The sequence below is a fragment of the Panthera leo genome, chromosome B1 (genome assembly GCF_018350215.1).
Source record: "Panthera leo isolate Ple1 chromosome B1, P.leo_Ple1_pat1.1, whole genome shotgun sequence".
NCBI lineage: Eukaryota > Metazoa > Chordata > Mammalia > Carnivora > Felidae > Panthera > Panthera leo.
The window spans coordinates 101,613,626-101,634,207 of record NC_056682.1 but is presented as its reverse complement, the minus strand read 5'-3'; the positions used below and the strand labels follow the sequence as shown (position 1 = coordinate 101,634,207).

Here is a 20,582-nt window from a genome sequence, read left to right as displayed (position 1 = left end):
TTCATGATTTCGAGTCCTGCGTTGGGCTCTGTGCTGATAGCTCAGAGCCTGGAGCCTCTCTCTCTCTTGCTCTCTCTCTCTCTCTCTCTCTGAAAAATAAACATTAAAAACAATTTTTTTTTAAGTTTAAAGGAACATGTGGTGACCCTAATATCCATATAGAATGGATATAATAGAATCCATTCCATCCTCTGTAGCTGTTGAAAAGAATGAGGTAGTCTGAAATGTAATGATATGGAATGCCTTCCAAATATATAGTCTTTATTCACCCAATAAGTATTTATTGCACAAACCTATGAATATATAGTGGTAAAACAATAGACATGATTTTCTTAAAAAGAATTTTTTTTTAATGTTTGTTTATTTTTGAGAGAGCAAGACAGAGCGTGAGCAGGGGAGAGGGAGACACAAATCTGAAGCAGGCTCCAGGCTCCAAGCTGTGAGCACAGAGTCCGATGTGAGGCTCAAACTCATGAACCATGAGATCATGACTAAACCAAAGTGGGATGCTTAACCGACTGAGCCACCCAGGTGCCCCAGGATGTGATTTTTTTTTTTAATTGCTTAGAATACATGCTATTTGTTTAGATCACCCAGTAATACTCCATTTTCTTCATGAATAAATATAAAATTTTTCTAGCAGTATTTCAAAATAGCCTCATGATAAATGTTTGAGTGAACAAAACAGATTATTAAAAAAAAATGCAAAAGCAGCATAGCACAGATTGAATTGTTGTTCCATTACTATTAAATCTAGATGTGTCAACAATTCAGTGAGAGTAAAATCAGTAATGATGACTGAAAGAAATCTATGAAACAGGAGTTGAAACTTAAATGACTGAAATCATTTAATAGGAAATACTTTATATAAGTAGATCCAGTCTTCACTTATAGCACCAACATATAACAGGCACTATTGTAATCCTTCTGTTTTTCTCTCTGCCTTAATATTTGAACTTAATGTGGAAAAAAAAATATTCCAAGTAAATCTGTGAAGTTCAGAATTCTTTTCTAGTATACCTGTATATAAAAGCCTGCCAGATTTCTTTCTCACAGTTATGTGAAACCTTTGTCACTTCACGAAATACTGTGTTTGTCTTGGTCTGCTATGAACTGTGCATATTATTTTTAAAAATCTTTAAATACAAACTGTTGTGCACACACACACACACACAAAAGAGAAACAGACTCACTGAGAACAAACTGGTGGCTCCCAAAGGGGAGAGGAATGGGAAGATAGGGGGAACAGATGAAGAGGATTAAGAGCTACATACTTCCAGTTATAAAATAAGTCATGGGTATGAAAAGTAAAGCATAGGGAATATAATCAATAAAATGTTAATACACTGCTTGTGGTGAGCATTTCAAAATGTATATAATTGCTGAATCACTATGTTGTATACCCGAGCCTAATATATATGTAAATTATTTTTCAATTAAGAGTAAAAACACAAACTTGTTTAATATCATTTCATGGGAAAGAGGAAATGGGAATTTGATTATCAGACTTACAGTAACCAAGTGTTATTATCTATGTGGATTTCAGTTATAAATAAAAATAGTTTAATGGTTATATTTTGTTATTAAAAACTAAAAGAAATTAGTTTTGACCAAAATAAGTATAAACATGCCAGAGAATATTATTAACAGCATGTAAGACTAGGCCAAATCAACATATTTCTAGAACATCAGATCAATTATAGCACCATAACCATTACCAATAATAACAGCAGAGCAACTGAGCAGGCAGTAACTGCCTATATTCTTATGTGGTGTGATAGTGTGACAATAAGTACAGTTTTATTCCTAAGCTCATTCCCAGTCCATGTGTTATCCTGCTGCTAATCTACAATAAAGTTAAAAACAGGCTACACAAATTTATTAAAAGTACATTACATGAAGACTATATTTCAGATTTGATTTTGATTTTATATATATTATGATCACCAATTTAAAAAGAACTTCTGTCATAAAACATTTGAGTATTCACTTATAAGAATGAAAGGCTGCTTATGTAAAAAGCTTAGAACCAGTGTTCAAATATATATAGACATTTACATCCTAAAACTACTGAGTGATACACTTTATTGAGACACAATTCACATATAATACAGTTCACTCATTTAAAGCTATTTAAAATGTCCACCTATAGTCATTCTTTAGGAAACTTTTAACTGTCAATTTTAGTGCCCCATGCCTGTTGTCAAATCTTGTCATTCTTTACTATTAGTGTTAAGCACAGAAATATATATAAAATATATGCTATTCCTCAAAAATATGACATGATAACTTTAATACTGTCTTTCTTTAAGAAATACCAATAACTGGCACTTGTTTATGGCTTATTTTTAAATACTAGTTTTTCAGAAATATCATTAAATGAGGCTTTGGCCAGTTCATAAGTAAAATGATAAATGGAACTAATTATACTATTCATATGGTGATTTAAGATAAATTTATTATATACCTGCAATATTAATCTATGATTTTCATCATAGCCATTTTTCCACCTCGGATTTTATCTACTCGACCAGGACAAAAAAGTCCAATTATTATACATGATGACAATTCCTCTGACAAAGACAGAGAAGACAGCATCACTTATACTACTGTGGACTGGAGAGATTTTATGTGCAACACATGGCATCTAGAACCCACTCTTAGGTAAGTAGAAGGTATATATATTTACCTATATCCTACAGGATTATTATGAGAAAAGGTTATAAATGATGTAGTAAGTTAAATATGATTTACCAAAAACTTTTTAGAAGTTAGCTACTTACAACATCTCTAACTTCTGGCTATGCTTTCTGCTCCTTTCTGCTTTTTTAAGTTCTTCTAGTCAGGGCAAAAGAAGCACAAACACTGCAAATAGCTCAGCATCCTCCACTGTGTAACATTCTTCCAGTTAATCACTAAAATATGAGAGTAACTCTACTTCCACCATTGCTGCTATGTTTTTACCAGGATATTAATTTCAGGTGTTTGAGGTACCTACAGTTAACTTTTTTGTTACTAAGTTTGGGTAGATACAGTAGCAGCCACACATTAAGGAATTATTACAATTTCTCACATATGTCATGACAATGTAATAGAACCTGCAATGTCATAGTTTGTCTGCATGCTAAGCAATTCAGAACCATCCCTGAAATGTTGACTTTAATGCTGTCAGATTCAGGTTCATTTGCTAAGTCATATTCTAATACAATCATGATGCCAATTACATCAACTTACTTTCATATTAAAATGTCAGTAGTATTTTCTAGTTTTAATTACATTTATAATGGCTGCTATTAACTAGTGATACTTGCACTGTGTGTCCTTGTTTATGATTACCACTTATGACCTTCCTATCATTTTTCCCTTTCCTTTTATCTGCTTTGCTAATAAAATTGTAACTGTCTGAATCATGGAATAATGGTATCAAAAAAAGGTCATCATAAGAAAATTCTAGCATATTTCTGCATAATGATACAGATTTCATTTAGATAAGGTTATTCAGACATATTTATGCCACAAAATAATTCCAAACTAACAAAATATCCATTATACAGTAGACTCTTGTAAAAACAGAAAGTAGTGACTTTGTGTTAATTTGTATTCAATAAAATTTGGTATGAATTAATAGTACATATACTCATGAAAAGTATTAACAGTGTCAGTGCTCAGGAACAGAATTAAATATTGCAGAGGTTCTAATGCAGAAAACTACTTAGAAAATTTGTTTTGTATTTGTAAATCTATGATGAAATTAAATACCTTTTAATTTGAACTTAAAAAGTTAAAAAGTGGTGGAGAGCATGTTGAAGAGCTCTGGCTCTAAGTCCAGGTTTACAGATAGCATAGTAACTAAATTATCTTGGCCAGAGGATCTAACCTAGTTCTGCCTCAGTTGCTTCATATGAACAATTGGTAAACAGTATTACCTACCTTGTAGGGTTGTTACAATGGTTAAATGAGTTAATGCAAAATGCTTATAACTATTAGAGTTTTAGCAGATCAATGCTTAATACCCTCTTTTTCCCTTCCCAAGTTCAGAAGCAATTAAGACAGTGGGAGAGAGGCAGCTGCAAATCAAAATGGCAGTTTTAATACTGATAAGGCTCATAACAGAGAATGTGATTTCTATGTCTGGAAACAATGGCTTTCTACTACAAAGTCCAAGTTTGGGCTTACCTACAGGGCCTTCATGATGGAGAACTCAGGGTGGAGGCGGGTGTACACCAGAATTGTGCAGTTGACAGCTCTGTGAACTCACCTAGCTACAGGCAGCCATGAACAGTCTTGGGTTAACCTATTTAGGAGTCTGTCCTTGAGAAACCTATTGCATGAAGGGACAGATCAAAATGAGTGTCTCTTAAGGTAGGGAAGAGGGCACTAAACTACACTATATGGTTCCTCTGTTAACTTGTCAAACAGATAAATCATCAATAAGGGAGCAGAGAAAGGTCAGTAGTGTTTCACAAATGGCTATTCCTCTCTAAGGAAGGAAATGCCAGGAATAGGGAAAAAACTGTGTCCTTCAGACACGTTTAGCCCATAGCAAACAATACATTTTAGCCTTTTTCCCCCCACCATTATGCCACATATGTTGTACTCTCAGTTTTATTGAGATAAAACTGACAAAACATGTAAGGTATTTTAAGTGTACAGGGTCATAAATTTTATATCTGTAAACCTTGTAAAAGGATTCCTCCCATCAAGTTAACGTCTTTTAGAATGAACCAGATGTTCTTTAAATATTAAGATGACCCTGTAACTTAAGCCTAAATCAAAATGAGATGCATTTAGTCCACTGCTGTCAAGGATGCTTATAATCACATTTTTTGAATGCTATTATAGTGAACCCAGGAATTGTAGCTTAGATTACTCAAATGCACCTACTGAGAATATTTTGTCCTAAGCATATTATGGAGGTGTAGTGATGTTCTTGAATCTACCTTCAGGACTGTGTTAGGGCACTGTACTCCCAAATAACTATTATTTATACTTACAGATTAATTTCTTGGACTGGAAGAAAGATTGATCCAGTAGGTGTTGATTATATTCTTCAAAAATTGGGCTTCCATCATGCCAGGACTACAATTCCTAAATGGCTTCAAAGAGGAGTCATGGACCCACTTGATAAGGTTCTCTCAGTTCTTATCAAAAAACTTGGTACTGCACTACAGGATGAAAAGGAAAAGAAAGGAAAAGACAAAGAAGAACACTAAAAAAGTAACTCATCTGTGAACAAACTGTGATTGTGTCCGTTAAGTTTTATTACACTGGAGTGTTTTTTCTTTTTGTATAGTACACTTATTTCCAATATAACTTAAAATAATTCTAATTTTGTGGTCATTACATTGAGAGTTTGTAAGTTAATCTGTTTATTCTAGTTCCACCATTCTGTATACAGTGAAGTATTGCATGGTAATGTAAATTTTGTGAAAAACTAGATTAAAATATATAAATCTGCTTGGTAGGGTTTATAATTGTATTATGTGCAATATGATTCCTCCATCTTTAAAATATTTTCAGAGTAACTGTGAATTTCCTTTGATGTTGGCCATAACTTTTAGGAAAAATCTTGCTGATAATGTGATTTTTTTTTAGTCATTAATTGTTTTTTCTTTTTTTAAAAGGTAGCCTTGTATAAATACCTATTTGTATATAGTTTGAGTAATTGTGATATGATTGAATACCACTAAAATATTGTTTGTAACTATTGTAATAAAGTCACAATAATTGGTTTCACTCTGTAGTTTTGGGGTCTTTTCTTCTTTTGATAGCTTATTTTTAGAATTCTTGCAAAAATGAAATCCTTATAAAGATTAGCTCAAGGAGGATGCAATCAGGAGGAGGCACAGCAGAGGCTTAAATTTAGATATTGTTCTATATATATATTTATTTAGACAGCAAGGCACACACGTGAGAGCAGGGGAGGGGCAGAGAGAGAATCCCAAACATGCTCCATGGTGTCAGCACAGAGCCTGACTTGGGGCTCAATCCCACAAACTGTGAGATCCTGACCTGAACTGAAATCAAGAATCAGAGGCTCAACAAGCTGAGCAACCCAGGCATGCCATTATTCTTTTTTTTTTTTTAAGTTTATTTAAGAGACGGAGGGAGAGAGAGAATCCCAAGCATGCTCCATGCTGTCAGCACAGAGCCTCACCTGGGGCTCAATCCCACAAACCCCTGAGATCATGACCTGAACTGAAATCAAGAGTTGGATGCTTAACTGAGCCACCCAGGCACTTCTCTATTTCTTAAACTAGTGGTGAGTACACAGCTGTATGTTCTTATACTGTGTGTGTAAATTTATGTGTATCCTTTTTAAAAACTTTATATAAACTTTATATATGTATATGTATATATAGTATATATGCAGAAGGATAAGATTTTAAGAAGACTAGCAAACTAAAGAAATATTCAAAAGTACTTATAATCAACTATATTCCTCCCCCCATGCCCCCACAACTCAGGTTTGAAATCTAGCCAAGGCTGTACTGTCAGTTTAAAGGTTGGGTAAAAAGTAGAACTGAAAAATCCTAGAGCTAGAAAATGCCTCAAAAAAGCCCGTGATGCAGACTCTTGCATAAGGTAGACAACAAAGTGTCTGACAGATTAAAAATAATAATTACAGAAGAGACTCTTGCATATGCACGCGCGCACACACACACAAGTGTTGGTAGGGGAATTAACTATCTACTATCACACAGCAATTTAGTAACAACTAAAAGCCTAGTATCTAGAGTCATAATTTCATATTCTTTCTGCTAGACCATCTTTTCTATCATCTGCCAGTTCTCTGCATCACCATTACAGTTGGGGGCTACATGTACATAATTTCTACTGGTCAGGTTTACCAGAGAAGCAAATTCTATGTCTAATATGGATCTAGTGTCTAAGATAAACTACCAGAAAGTTACTTCATAAAACAAACCAACTAAAAATTAAAGAAATTAGTTCCTTGAGTCCTACTCCAGGTATTTATTCTCTGCTTTAAAGAAACAGTATGCTAGTTATAAATGTTAAAAATTTCCCATGGCTTTATATATTATTGACGTATGAGGTAACAAAAAAAAAATGATCTAAGTATAAACTTACTCGATTTCTAGCATTGTGATAATGTTTTACTGTGATAAAAACATGAAACCATAAGAATTCTTGAGGAGAACACAGGCAGTAACCTATTTGACATTGGCTGTAGCAACTTCTTTCTAGATATGCCTCTTAAGGCCAGGGAAACAACTCCTGAAACTTCATTACAATAAAAAGTTTCTTCACAGCGAAACAAAATTAAAAGGTAACCTAGGAAATGGGAGAAGATATTTGCAAATGACATATCTGATAAAGGGTTAGTACCCAAAATCTATAAAGGAATTTCTACAACTCAACACCCAAAAAACAATAATCCAATTAAAAAATAGGTAGACAGACATCAACAGACATTTTTCCAGAGAAGATACACAGATGGCCAACACACACATGAAAAGATGCTCAGCATCACTCATCATCAGGGAAATACAAAACTACAATGAGACATCACCTCACACCTGTCAGCTAAAATCAACACAAGAAAAAACAGGTGTTGGCGAGAATGTGGAAAAAGGGGAACCCTCTTGCACTGTTGGTGGAATGCATACTGGTGCAGCCACTCTAGAAAACAGCATGGAGTTTCCTCAAAAAGTTAAAGAACCACCCTATGATCCAGCAATCTCACTATTAGGTATTAATCCAAACAATATAAAAATACTAATTCAAAGGAATACATGCACCCTGATATTTATAGTATCTACAAGAGCCAAATTATGGAAACAACCATACATTATTAGTCAAATTATAGAAACAGATGTGGGGCTAGATCTCATGAATTGTGAGCTATGACCTGAGCCTTAACTGAATGAGCTACTTAGGCACCCCAAGAGAATGACTCTTAACTAAAGAGAACAAACATGGTGACCAGAGGGAGGTGGGTGGGGGGGTGGGTGAAATAGGTGATGGGGATTAAGGAGTGCACTTGTGATGAGCACCGGGTGTTGTATGCATGTGCTGAATCACTACATGCACACCTGAAACTAATATTACACTGTATGATAACTGGAATTTAAATCAAATATTTAAAAAAAATTTTTTTTAAAAAGAAGAGGGCAATTTAAATCTGTAACTTCAAAATTTCTGTGGCTCCACTGGACAAAGCTATAAAAAAAACTATATTTGTGTATTACTGGTAGGAATGTAAATTGGAACAACCCCATGGAGAAAAATTAGGCAAGAGCTATGAAAATTATAAAGGCATATAATCTTTGCCTTCTCACTGCAGGATGTACCTTCATGTGTGTGAACTATGTAAGAATATTTTTTGCATTATTTGTAATAAGTCGTTGAAAACAATTCAAATATCCATTCAACAAAAGACAGGTTAAATAAAATATGGCAGGCCCTTTTGGTGGAATAATATGCAACTGTGAAAAAAAATTGTAAGGATGATGTTTGTCTAATATTCTTAAATGAAGCAAGATGCATCCAGCTATGTAGATTACAAGGTTTCCAGTCTATCAAAATTATTATCTTCTTCTATTCCAGGAAATCACATGATACATCCAGGTTTTCTGTAAAATTCCAATAACATTTAACAAAACCTTCACAGCTGTGATTGCAAGCTATAGTAAAAAATAATTTTTTTTTAAATTACCATGTGAAACACCAAATCTATGAAGTACCAATCTAAACTACCAACATAATACTTATAAAATACAGTATGAATCAATTATTCAAAATAAAAAAATTTAAAAAATGCTCAAGGACATATAAAATACAAGCTCAAATTTTTAATTATTAGAATCAATTTTATTATTACACCGAAGTGTTGAGTTCTACTCATCCCTAAAGAATTTCAAAATAACAGTAACAGAACATTGACAATTCATGGAGTGGCCTCAGTCCATGGGCCATACTAAATAGAACTGCTTTACAAATTTCTCCATCTTTATTATGGAATGGTGTCTTCTGAAGTTAACTGGAGTAAACCTGGTTACCTGAGTATTCTGGTCATTTTCTATGACAAATGATACTGCCAGAATGCTTGTGCCCTCTGCACAGTGAGAGCTAGATATTCATCTCATGTCACTTGCACATGTTCTAAAGTCTGTTGAGAATCTCTTTTGTTTTTCAATTCAGACCTCAAGAACATAGTATTCTTACCCAAAAGTGTTAGATGGCTAGATAGTCCTCAATTGAAAAAACTAATAAATTCAACTTTTGTGAATTTTGTCTGCTTTACCTGTGCAGACCAGAGTCAAGCAACTCAAGGCCAGGAAAGGCCCTTTTTGCAACTCTCATCACTGAAATGCAGCCAGATCAACACTAAATCATCCTGCACACCTGGAAAACCGATTCGAGGATTAACACAATCTGAACAACCTGAACCACAGAACTCAGCAGGTACATGGCACAGAGGTAAACTGGGAGAGAGAGAAGCTGCAGAGGGCAGGGAGCTGTTTTTTTCTTTACAAAGAGAGGGCAGAGACAGGGGGAGAGTAGGGGAAAAGCACCCTGTGCCCCAAAGTAGCTGAAGAGCAAGTGGAAAAGTGGAAACAGCTGCAGGGACTGAACAAAAAAAGGGAGAAAGGAGAAAGGAGAGGGTTTAAATTCCATTAAGATAAACGGGGAGCGCAGTCTGAAACTCCGCAGCTTGATACCTGGTGGTGCTCCGGTGGGAAGGGCAAAGCCCAGGAGCAGAGAGATCCAAGGGGTCTTCAGGCCAAATGGGGAGGGGCGGTTCCCCTGCTGGGGAGACATTTGGTCAAGGCTATGTGGCCACTCCACAGGCAAAGGTCCCAGTGAACCCTAGAGAACACCCACATTCGCTGGTGCTGGAACAAAAAAGTTAAGGGGGAAGCCTGGCACCAGATGTGTGTTGTGATTTTCTATAATCCCCGAAACGCTGCTGCTACATACCACGTGAACTTCTTCTGGGGTGGGCTGGCACCCAGCTGCAGTCTCTGGGCATCAGCAGTAGCACAGTCCTGTGAACGTTCCTGGGGGTGTGCGGGCACCCAGCCATTGCTTGCTGAGACCCTCCCCAGGAGGTCTGAGTCAAAGCTGCAGTCCCACAGAAGTGAGGGGTTGGAAAGTACAGCTGCATCTGAGATAAAACTCAGGAGAGAGGTGCCACCTAGCAACGTGATGGCTTGGTTTTGGGACAGCGTAAAAGCAGGAAGTGGATGGAAGCCGGGGACAAACGAGGGGTGTGCAAAAGCTGGTTGAAGAGAACAGAGTTCTGATACTAGAGACTGGGTAGCTGGGTGACGCCATTTGCACCCCTCGCACGCATGCACATACACAACTACAGGTAACACAACGCCACTACAATCCAACCCAGTAAGCTAAGCAGTGCCATCTAGTGGAGAACAGAGCTGTTACACTAAGCCCTGCCCAACTGCACCAACCTTGCTCTTCAGGAATACCACAAGTCTCTCTGCCTGCTTAGTTTACAAACTGTTAAGTGCTTCATAGTTTGACTTCTAGGGGACACCGATGTAATTTCAGTATTTCAGGCTGTTTGCTGGTCTATCTGTTCAATTTTTTTCTTTTTCTTTTCTTATTCTTGAATACAGAAAGAGAAGAAATTTATTTTTATTTTCAAATTTTATTAATATTTCTATTTAATTTTCTACTATATTTCTAACTTTTTTGTAAATTTTTCCATTTCCATTTTACTTCAATCATTTCACTTTATTCTATTTCATTGTATTCATTTTTCTAAATTTTCAAATATTTACTTTTTTTTTCTTTGCTTTTTCTTTTTATTCTTTTCTTAACTTTCCCTTTTAGCTCTAATCTATAAAGCTCCTTTCAACAACCAGAACAAAACACACTGAGGATATAGCATCATTTGTTTCTTTTTGCATGTGTGTATTGTTTTAATTTTTTAATTTTAATTTTTTTTGCCTCATTAATTCCTTTTCTTAATGCAAAATTACAACACGAAGGAATTCACCCCAAAAGAAAGAGCAGGAAGAAATGACAGCCAGGGACGTAACACAAATATAAGCAAGATGTCTGAACCAGAATTTAGAATCATTATAATAAGAATACTAGCTGGGGTCAAAAAGAGATTAGAGTCCCTTTCTGCAGAGATAAAAGAAGTAAAAGCTAGTCAAGATGAAATAAAAAATGCTGTAACTGAGCTGCATCTTGAATAGATGCCACAGCGGCAAGGATGGATGACGCAGAGCAGCGAATCAGCCATATAGAGGACAAACTTTAGGAGAATAACAAAGCAGAAAAAAAGAGGGAGGCTAAAGCAAAAGAGCATGACTTAAGAATTAGAGAAATCAGTGACTTATTAAAAAGGAACAGCATCAGAATCATAGGGGATTCATATTATAGGAATAAGATGAACAGAGAGAAAAAGGGACAGAAGGGTTATATGAGAAAGTCATAGCCGAAAACTTTCCTAACCTGGGGAAAGACACAGACATCAAAGTCCAGGAAGCACAGAGAACTCCCATTAGATTCAACAAAAACTGACCGTCAACAGGCATATCATAGTCAAATTCACAAAATACTCAGGCAAGGAAAGAATCATCAAAGCACCAAGGGAAAAAAAGTCCTTAACCTATAAGGAAAGATCAGGTTTGCAGCAGACCTAGCCACAGAAATGTGGCAGGTCAGAATGGAGTGGCAAGATATATTCAATGTGCTGAATCAGAAAAATATGCAGCCAAGAATTCTTTATCCAGCAAGGCTGTCATTCAAAATGGAAGGAGAGATTAAAAGTTTCCCAGACAAACAAAAACCAAAGGAGTTAGTGATCACTAAACCAGCCCTGCTAGAAATTTTAAGGGGGACACTCTCAGGGGAAAAAAGATGAAAAAAAGAAAAAAAGACCAAACAACGAAGACGAGAAAGGACCAGAGAACACCAACAGAAACTCCAACTCTCCAGGTAACACAATGGCAATAAGTTCATATCTTTCAGTACTCACTCTAAACGTCAATGGACTAAATGCTCCAATCAAAAGACATAGGTAACAGAATGGATAAAGAAAACAAGATCCATCTATATGCTGTTTTCAAGAGACCCACTTTAGACCTAAAAACACCTTCAGATTCAAAGTAAGGAGATGGAGAACCATCTATCATGCTAATGGTCGACAAAAGAAAGCCACAGTAACCATACTTATATCAGACAATCTAGACTTTAAAATAAAGACTGTAACAAGAGTTGAAGAATGGCATTACATCATAATTAAGGGGTCTATCCACCAAGAATACCTAACAACTGTAAACATTTATGCTCTAAATGTGGAGCAAATACATAAATCAATCACAAACAAAAAGAAACTCATCGATAGTAATACCATAATAGTAAGAGACTTCAACACCCCACTCACAGCAATGGACAGATCATCTAATCAAAAACTCAGCAAGGAAACAATGGCTTTGAATGACACACTGGGCCAGATGGACTTAATAGATATATTCAGAACATTTCATCCTAAAGCAGCAGAATATATATTCTTCTCCAGTGCACATGGAACGTTCTCCAGAATAGACCAATTATCATGCTAATGGTTAACAAAAGAAAGCTGGAGTAGCCATACTGATATCAAACTTTAAAATAAAGACTGTATCAAGAGATGCAGAAGGGCATTATATCATAATCAAGGGGTCTATCCACCAAGAATACCTAACAACTGTAAATATTTATGTGCCAAATGTGGTAGTACCCAAATATATAAATCAATTAACCACAAATATAAAGAAACTCATCGATTGTAATACCATAATAGTAGGAGACTTCAACACCCCACTCACAGCAATGGACAGATAATCTAATCAAAACTCAACAAGGAAACAATGGCTTTGAATGGCACACTGGACCAGATGGACTTGATAGACATATTCAGAACATTTCATCCTAAAGAAGCAGAATATATATTCTCCACATGGAATGTTCTCCAGAATAGATCACATACTGGGACACAAATCAGCCCTGAACTAGTACAAAATGATCAAGATCATATTGTGCATGTTTTCAGACCACAATGTTATGAAACTTGAAATCAACCACAAGAAAAAAATTTGGAAAGGTAACAAATACTTGGAGACTAAAGAACATCCTACTAAAGAATGAATGAGCTAAGCAACAAGTTAAAAAGGAAATTTAAAAGTACATGGAAGCCAATGAAAATGATAACACCACAGTTCCAAAACCCTGGGATGCAGCAAAGGTGGTCATAAGAGGGAAGTATATAGCAATCCAGGCCTTTCTAAAGAAAGAAGAAAGGTTTCAGATACACAACCTAACCTTACACCTTAAAGAACTGGAAAAAGAACAGCAAATAAAACCCAAAACATCAGAATACAGGAAATAATAAAGATTGGAGTAGAAATCAACGCTATCAAAAGCAAGAAAACAGATCAATGAAACCAGATGCTGGTTCTTTGAAAGATTTAACAACATTGATAAACCACTAGCTAGTTTGATCGAAAAGAAAAAGGAAAGGACCCAAATAAAATCAAGAATGAAAGAGGAGAGATCACAAACAGTACTGCAGAGATACAAACAATAATAAAAGAATATTATGAGCAATTATATGCCATAAAAATGGGCAATCTGGAAGAAATGGACAAATTCCTAGAAAAACAAACAAAACTGAGACAGGAAGAATTAGAAAATTTGAACAGACCCATAAAGAAATTGAAGAAATTGAATTAGTAATCAAAAATCTCCCAAAAAACAAGAGTCCAGGGCCAGATGGCTTTCCAAGGGAATTCTACCAAACCTTTAAAGAAGAGTTAACACCTATTCTCTTGAAGCTGTTCCAAAAAATAGAAATGGGAGGAAAACTTCCAAGTTCTTTCTATGAAGTCAGCATTACCTTGATTCCAAAACCAAAGAACTAAAAGGAGAACTATAGACCAATTTCTCTTACGTACATAGATGCGAAAATCCTCAATAAGATATTAGCCATCTGGAGCCAACAATATGTTAAAAAAATTACTCACCACTACCAAGTGGGATTTATACCTAGGATTCAGGGTTGGTTCAATATCCATAAAACAATCAATGTGATACATCACATCAATAAAAGACAGGACAAGAACCACATGATCCTCTCAATAGATGCAGAGAAACCATTTGGCAAAATATAACATACTTTCTTGATTTAAAAAACTCAAGAAAGTAAGGATGGAGGATCATATCTCTAGATCATAAAAGCCATATATGAAATACCCAATACTAATATCATCCTCAATGGGGAAAAATTGAGAGCTTTCCCTCTAATGTCAGGAACAAGACAGGGATGTCCACTCTCACCACTGTTATTCAACATAGTATTGAAAGTCTTAGCATCAGCAATCAGACAGATTGCCAAATAGGCCAGGAGGAGGTCAAACTTTCACTCTTCACAGATGACATGATACTCTGTATGGAAAACCCAAAAGATTCCACCAAAAAACTGCTAAAACTGACCCATGAATTCAGCAAAGTCGCAGGATACAAAACGATGCACAGAAATCGGTTGCATTCTTATACGCCAATAATGAAGCCACAGAAAGAGAAATCAAGGAATCAATCCCATTTACAATTGCACAAAAAACCATAAAATACCTAGGAATAAATCTAACCAAAGAGGTGAAAAATCTATACACTAAAAACTATAGAAAGCTTATGAAAGAAATTGAAGAAGACACCAAAAAATGGAAAAAATATTCCATGCTCCTGGATAGGAAGAACAAATATTGTTAAAATGTCAATACTACCCAAAGCAATCTACATATTCAATGCAATACCTATCAAAATAACACCAGCATTCTTCACAGAGCTAGAAGAAACAAACCTAAAATTTGTATGGAACCATAAGAAACCCCGGATAGCCAAAGCAATCTTGAAAAAGAAAACCAAAGCTGGAGGCATCACAATTCCGGACTTCAAGCTGAATTACAAAGCTGTAATCATCAAGACAGTATGGTACTGGCACAAAAACAGACACATAGATCAATAGAACAGAACAGAGAACCCAGAAATGAACCCACAAATGCATGGCCAGCTAATCTCTGACAAAGCAGGAAAGAATATCCAATGGACTAAAGACAGTCTCTTCAGCAAGTGGTGCTGGGAAAACTGGGCAGCAACATGCAGAAAAATGAACCTGGACCACTTTCTTACAAGATACACAAAAATAAACTCAAACTGGATGAAAGACCTAAACGTAAGACAGGAATCCATAAAAATCCTAGAGGAGAAAGCACGCAAAAACCTCTTTGACCTTGGCCAAAGCAACTTTTCACTCAACACGTCTCTGGAGGCAAGGGAAACAAAAGCAAAATGAACTACTGGGACCTCATCAAAATAAAAAGCTTCTGCACAGCAAAGCAAACAATCAGCAAAATTAAAAGGCAACCAATGGAATGGGAGAAGATACTTGCAAATGACATATCAGATAAAGGGTGGGTTAGTATCCAAAATCTATAAAGAACTTACCAAACTCAACACCCAAAAAACAATTAATCCAGTGAATAAATGGGAAAAGACATGAATAGACACTTCTCCAAAGAAGACATCCAGATGGCCAACTGACACATAAAAAAATGCTCCACATCACTCATCATCAGGGAAATACAAATCAAAACCACAATGAGATACCACCTCATGCCTGTCAGAATGGCTAAAATTAACAACTTAGGCAAAAACAGATGTTGGCGAGGATGCGGAAAAAGAGGATCTCTTTTGCGTTACTGGTGGGAATGCAAGCTGGTGCAGCCACTCTGAAAAACTGTATGGAAGTTCCTCAAAAAATTAAAAATAGAACTACCCTACAACCCAGCAATTGCACTACTAGGTATTTATCCAAGGGATACAGGTATACTGTTGCGAAGGGACACATGCACCCCTATGTTCATAGCACTATCAACAATAGTCAAAGTATGGAAAGAGCCCAAATGTCCACTGATGGATTAATGGATAAAGAAGATGTGGTGTGTGTGATATATATATATATATATATATATATATATATATATATATATCACACACATACACACACACACACAACGGAGTATTACCCGGCAATCAAAAAGAACGAAACCTTGCCATTCTCAACTACATGGATGGAACCAGAGGGTATTATGCTAAGCAAAATTAGTCAGAGAAAGACAAATTCATATGATTCACTCATAGAAGGACTTTAAGATACAAAACAGATGAACATAAGGGAAAGGAAGCAAAAATAATAAAAAACAGGGAGGTGGACAAAAACATAAGAGACTCTTAAATATGGAGAACAAACAGAGGGGTTGCTGGAGGGGTTGTAGGAGGGTGGATGGGCTAGTTGGGTAAGGGACATTAAGGAATCTACTGAAATCACTGTTGCACTATATGCTAACTTGATGTAAATTAAAAAATAAATTAAAAAAATTATGTTTGCACTATTCTGTAGTATAGCAAGTGTGTAATAGCATTTTCTAAAATATGAGCAAATCTCAGCAAGTTTAAACTTTTTGGTTTGTGGAGGGTCTTGCCTTGATGTTAATGGTTGCTGACTAATCAGGGCAGTGGTGGCTGAAGTTTGGGGTGCCTATGGCAATTTTTTTTAATTGTGGCAATTTCTTTAATAAGACAACAATGAAGTTTGCCACATCGATTGACTCTTCATGAATGATTTCTCTGTAGCATGCGATAATGTTTGGTAGCATTCTGCCCACTGTAAGAACTTAATTTAAAACTGATCAATCCTCTCAAATACTGGCACTGTTTTATCAACTAAGTTCATGTAATAATCTAATTTCATTGTTGCTATTTCAGCAATCTTCATGGCATCTTCACCAAGAGTATATTCCTTCTCAAGAAACTACTTTCTTTGCTCATCCGTAAGAAGAAATTCCTCATCCATTCAAGTTTTATCATGAGATTGCAGCAATTCAGTCACATAGTCAGGCTCTACTTCTAATCCTAGTTCTTTTGCTATTTTCAGCACATCTGCAGTTACTTTCTTCACTGAAGTCTTGAAACCCTCAAAGTCATCCATGAGAACTGAAAGCAACTTCTTCCAAACTCCTGTTAACGTTGATATTTTGATCTCTTCCCATGAATCACATATGTTCTTAATGGCATCTAGAATGGTGAATCCTTTCTAGAGGGTTTTCCATTTATTTTTCCCAGACCATTGGTTGAATCTTATCTATGGTAGCTATGGTCTTACAAATGGATTTCTTAATAAGACTTGAAAGTCCAAATTATTCTTTAATCCATGGGCTGCAGGACAGATGTTGTGGTAGCAGGTATAAATACATTAAACTTGTTGTACATCTCCATCAGAGCTCTTGGGTGACCAGATGCATTGTCAATGAGCACTATTATTTTGAAAGACTCTTCTTCTCTGAGCAGGTCTCAACAGTGAACTTAAAACATGTTGTAAACAGATGTGCTGTCATTCAGTCTTTGTTATACCATTAATAGAGCACAGGCAGAGTATAGTTAGCATGGTTCTTAAGGGTGCTATGATTTTTAGGAAAGCAAATGAGCATTGGTTTCTTTTTTATTATTTATTTTTTAATTAAATCAAAATTAGTTAACATATAGTAAGTATAATAATGGTGTCAGGAGAATTTAGTGATTCATCACTTACATATAACACCCAGTGCTCATCCCAACAAGTGGCCTCTTTAATGCCCATCACCCATTTAACCATGCCCCTACCCACCTCCCCTCCAGCAACCCTCAGTTTGTTCTATGTATTTAAGAGTCTCTTATGGTTTTCTGCCTCATTTGTTTTTATCTTATTTTTCCTTCCCTTCTATGTTCATCTGTTTTGTTTCTTAAATTCCATATATGAGTGAAATAACATGGTATTTGTCTTTCTCTATTTCACTTAGCATAATACCCTCCAGTTCCATCTATGTTGTTGCAAATGGCAAGATTTCATTCTTTTTGATCACCAAGTAATATTCCATTGTGTATATATATACCACATCATCTTTATGCATTCATCAGTCAATGGACACTTGGGCTCTGTCCATAATTTACTATTGATGACAGTACTGCTATAAACATTGGAGTGCATGTGCCCCTTTGAATCATGAGTTTTGTATCCTTTGGATAGATAACTAGAGTGAAATTGCTGGGTCATAGGGTAGCTTTATTTTTAATTTTGTGAGGAACTGCCACAGTTTTTCAGAAAGACTCACCAATTTGCGTTCCCACCAACAGTGCAAAAGGGTTCCCCCTTCTCTACATCCTCGCCAACATCTGTTTCCTGACTTGCTAATTTTAGCCATTCTGATAGGTGTGAGGTGGGGATCTCACTGTGGTTTTGATTTGTATTTTCCTGATGATGATGTTGAGCATCTTTTCATGTATCTGTTAGCCATTTGGATGTCTTCTTTGGAATAATGTCTGTTCATGTTTTCTGCCCATTTCTTCACTGGATTATTTGTTTTTTGGGTGTGGAGTTTGATCAGTTCTTTATAGATTTTGGACACTAACCCTTTATCCAATGTCATTTGCAAATATCTTCTCCCATTCCATAGGTTGCCTTTTAGTTTTGTTGATGGTTTCCTTTGCTGTGCAGAAGCTTTTTATCTTATGAGGTCCCAATAGTTGATATTTGCTTTTGTTTCCCTTGTCTCCAGAGACATGTCAAGTAAGAAGTTGCTGCAGCCAAGGTCAAAGAGATTGTTGCCTGTTTTCTGCTCTAGGGTTTTACTGGTTTCCTGTCTTACATTTATGTCTTTCATCCAGTTTGAGTTTATTTTTGTGTATGGTGTAAGAAGGCGGTCCAGGTTCATTCTTGTGCATGTCGCCGTCCAGTTTTCCCAACTACGTTTGCTGAAATAAGTGTTTTTTTCTATTGGATATTCTTTCCTGTTTTGTTGAACATTAACTGACCCTACATTTGTGAGTCCATTTCTGGGTTGTCTATTCTGTTCCATTGATCTATGTGTCTGTTTTTGTGCCAGTACCATACTGTCTTGATGATTATAGCTTTGTAATTCAGTTTGAAGTCTGGAATTGTGATGCCTCCAGCTTTGGTTTTCTTTTTCAAAATTACTTTGCCTATTCAGGGTCTTTTCTGGTCCCATACAAATTTTAGAATTCTCTTTGATAAGCTCCTTTCCCTTGGCTTCAATGTCCATTATGAGGAACTTCCACCAGAATAATAACCTACTTTTTCTCCCATCACATGGTTTACTCCTTCCCAGAAGTTACTTAATCTGTGTTTGCTCTGGAGACAAGAAAATAAGCTTAGCCCTTTCTTCTCTTTTCATCTTTTAAAGCCAGCCTGCTTGCATGGAGGATGCAATTCTGATTTCCTCTCTTGTGCATGCTGCAAGGGGCAAGCTGAATTTCTCCAGCTTGCATTGAGAGAATGTTTGTGTATTTAGAGAGCATTAGCACCCCATTTGGGCACACAACTGAGCCACATCTTCCAATATAGATTCTTTAAGCAATAAAGTTTTTTTTGGCCTCCATATCTCTGATATCTGTGTCTTTCAATGAATTCCAGCCTTTGGAAAGGAGGAAGGAGATGTTTAATGATCTTACGCATCAAACACCAATAGTGATAGTGTTCTGTCTAAATAATTATTCTTTACTATCATGGTTTTCTATTACCAAAATGAAAATTAAACCTACCTTTAAGTGAAAAAAAAGTTGATGCCCATGGGTTTCACTAGTTTTATCACTACCCAGATGCAGCTATACTTATAACAGTGGAATAGCTTACTAAAGATTCAGTGATTCCTTGGTTTGAGCAAGGTATAACTGGGGTGCTGCCCTGTAGGAAGTAGCAGATGTTCTAAACTAGTGATCCGTATCTCATACTATATCTCCCATAAACAGAATACATGGGTCCAGTCACTGAAGGTTGAAAGAGGAAGTATCACCTCTCATTATTATATCTAACAAGCTCCTTCAAAATATATGCTTTCTGTCCAATTCTGCTGTCAAGAGCTCTTAATATCCAAGGGAGGACTGTTTCCACTAGAAACACAGTATTTTTGTTAAATTAGAATGTGAGGCTGCCACCTAGTCACTTGGGCTTACAGGTATGAACTGGTTGAACTAATACAAAGGTGTGGCTATAGTGACTAATTCTAACCACTGGGGAAAATAGAGTTGCTGCTACACAATGGAGGCAAAGAGAAATGGAAATGGCTCCCAGGTGAAAAGTCTCTTAGTGCCCCTAAATTAGTTGTAGAGTAAAGCAACTTTACATATTTCCATTAGTGCTCAGATCTCTCAGAAACAAAAATCAGATTACGTTGGAAGGTATTCACAATGGGTCTCCCACATTTCTGTGTGCCTTGCAAACACATCTAACTACTCTTTAAGGACTATATTTTCAAGGATATTTGTATAACAAAGAACCTTGGAAAACAGAAATAGTATTTACTCTCAGTGCAAGGGTAGATTTGCTTATAGCCCTTGAAGATATAGTGACTCCTCTGCCCATTATAAAAAGTTAGATTTTCCTTAGCTCCAAGTTCTACTCTAACACACCCCTCCTGTGTGTACAGCATTAATCTAGACGCATACATGCTACCTCTATGTGACCTGGGGACAAGTAGAACTATATAGACATG

General features: G+C 36.1%; 1 protein-coding gene and 1 long non-coding RNA gene across 14 annotated transcripts in view; one reads left to right on the top strand and one right to left on the bottom strand.

Annotated features, from left to right (window-relative positions):
• Nucleotides 1-5,736, top strand: part of KIAA1109 (KIAA1109 ortholog) — a 215,874-nt gene extending 210,138 nt beyond the window's left edge. For all 13 annotated transcript variants that reach the window (XM_042935583.1, XM_042935582.1, XM_042935584.1 and 10 more), the window contains 2 exons: nucleotides 2,499-2,664; nucleotides 4,997-5,736. In XM_042935583.1, the coding sequence (XP_042791517.1) occupies nucleotides 2,499-2,664; nucleotides 4,997-5,213 (383 nt within the window). In that variant the 3' untranslated portion in view covers nucleotides 5,214-5,736. The remainder of the gene's footprint in view (nucleotides 1-2,498; nucleotides 2,665-4,996) is intronic.
• Nucleotides 67-5,082, bottom strand: LOC122217896. Its single transcript, XR_006201735.1, has 3 exons — nucleotides 4,995-5,082; nucleotides 4,177-4,321; nucleotides 67-89 (listed from the first exon to the last, which is right to left on the bottom strand). It is a non-coding gene; the product is annotated as an uncharacterized LOC122217896 (long non-coding RNA).
• Nucleotides 5,737-20,582: the final 14,846 nt, after the last annotated feature.